Source organism: Olea europaea, chromosome 3 (assembly GCF_002742605.1).
Source record: "Olea europaea var. sylvestris chromosome 3, O_europaea_v1, whole genome shotgun sequence".
NCBI lineage: Eukaryota > Viridiplantae > Streptophyta > Magnoliopsida > Lamiales > Oleaceae > Olea > Olea europaea.
The window spans coordinates 1,107,356-1,108,880 of record NC_036239.1 but is presented as its reverse complement, the minus strand read 5'-3'; the positions used below and the strand labels follow the sequence as shown (position 1 = coordinate 1,108,880).

Below are 1,525 nucleotides of genomic sequence, written 5' to 3'. Positions count from 1 at the left end.
ATATTAAACTTCCATGCTTAGTTATGAGCATCCATTGTTGGGAATGGTTGAAAAGGCGTTACCATGTTTAATACTTGAATTTAGGCAACATATGTCTGCGATTACATTTTGGGCGGTGAACTTGATGGATCCAGCTCAACCAAAGAGGCTTTTCTCGAGGTACAGAACAAATAGCTTACATTCTTTCCTTTTAAGACTTTCGTATTACACTGGAATTTCATGTCAATTGTTTGTTTGTAGAAATTTAAATATGCTGTATCCGAGGGGTTTGATCCAGATACAGATCTTGTAAAAGTTGGTATTGCAAATCAAACAACAATGTTGAAGGGAGAAACAGAGGAGATTGGTTAGTTACTCACCTGCAAGACCTTTCCTGTGCTATTTGAAACCTACAACTTCTTATATTGATATTGACTTTTTTATTCTACAGGAAAATTAGTTGAGAGATCCCTGATGCGCAAGTATGGAGTGGAAAATATAAACAATCACTTCATAAGTTTCAATACTATTTGTGATGCAACTCAAGTAAAAATTTCCTTCTCAGACATCTTTTTCTAAATTTGCTTGTTTAATATTGTCTCAATATATTTAGGACTCCTCATGGAGAAGAAGAGAATTGTGTTAAAATAGATGAATGAATCCCACAAAAATAGAAAAAGAAAATGATTCCCTGGTGATATTTGGTTTCTACCAATACTTAACAGGTTGTATATTGTGCTCGACTCTAAAGCATCCTCCTCTTATTAAGTCGTCCTTCTTGCATTCAGGAGAGGCAAGATGCCATGTATAAGCTGGTTGATGAACAGATGGATCTCATGTTAGTGGTTGGTGGGTGGAACTCAAGCAACACTTCACACCTTCAAGAAATTGCAGAGGATCGCGGAATTCCATCATATTGGATTGACAGTGAGAAGAGAATAGGTCCTGGAAATAGAATAAGTTACAAGTTGATGGTATGTTCCTGTAAACGGTTCTATAGTTCAGCTTAATTTGAGTCAAACAAATGTTTTCTGATAGTCTACATGTTGCATTTAACAGCACGGTGAGTTGGTAGAGAAAGAGAACTGGCTACCAGAAGGTCCTGTAACAATAGGTGTAACATCCGGTGCATCCACCCCTGATAAGGTAATTCTGCCCAGTAATAAAAGTTCCTAAAATAACTAAAGCATGTTTGGAAAAAGAAGTTATTTAGCCAAACACGTTCTAGTGTATCATCAAGAAGCTTGAGATTTCAACAGCGCTTTAAGATCACTTTTTTACATCCGTAAAATTGCTCATGGTCAGGTTGTTGAAGATGTCCTCATCAAGGTTTTTGACATCAAGCGTGAAGAAGCACTCCTAGTGGCATAGTTTAGGTCTCAATACCTGCACAATGTAGATTAGTTGTGCAGGTCTATGTTTTACGGCTCTATATTTAAGTCAATAAATAAATCGAGACGTGATTTATGGTTTCATTGTGTGTAATATGTAACTAAATTTATAAATATATGACCCGCCGTATGTTAGGCTCTTGTTTTGATTGTCG

The 1,525-nt window shown here is 36.5% G+C and overlaps 1 protein-coding gene across 1 annotated transcript in view; it reads left to right on the top strand.

The window, feature by feature from the left end:
• Positions 1 to 1,519, top strand: part of LOC111380973 (4-hydroxy-3-methylbut-2-enyl diphosphate reductase, chloroplastic-like) — a 4,209-nt gene extending 2,690 nt beyond the window's left edge. The window contains exons 5-10 of the mRNA XM_023004659.1: positions 85 to 159; positions 241 to 346; positions 431 to 525; positions 768 to 953; positions 1,039 to 1,125; positions 1,285 to 1,519. Coding sequence (XP_022860427.1) covers positions 85 to 159; positions 241 to 346; positions 431 to 525; positions 768 to 953; positions 1,039 to 1,125; positions 1,285 to 1,350 — 615 coding nt within the window. The 3' untranslated portion in view covers positions 1,351 to 1,519. The remainder of the gene's footprint in view (positions 1 to 84; positions 160 to 240; positions 347 to 430; positions 526 to 767; positions 954 to 1,038; positions 1,126 to 1,284) is intronic.
• The last annotated feature ends 6 nt before the right edge of the window (positions 1,520 to 1,525 follow it).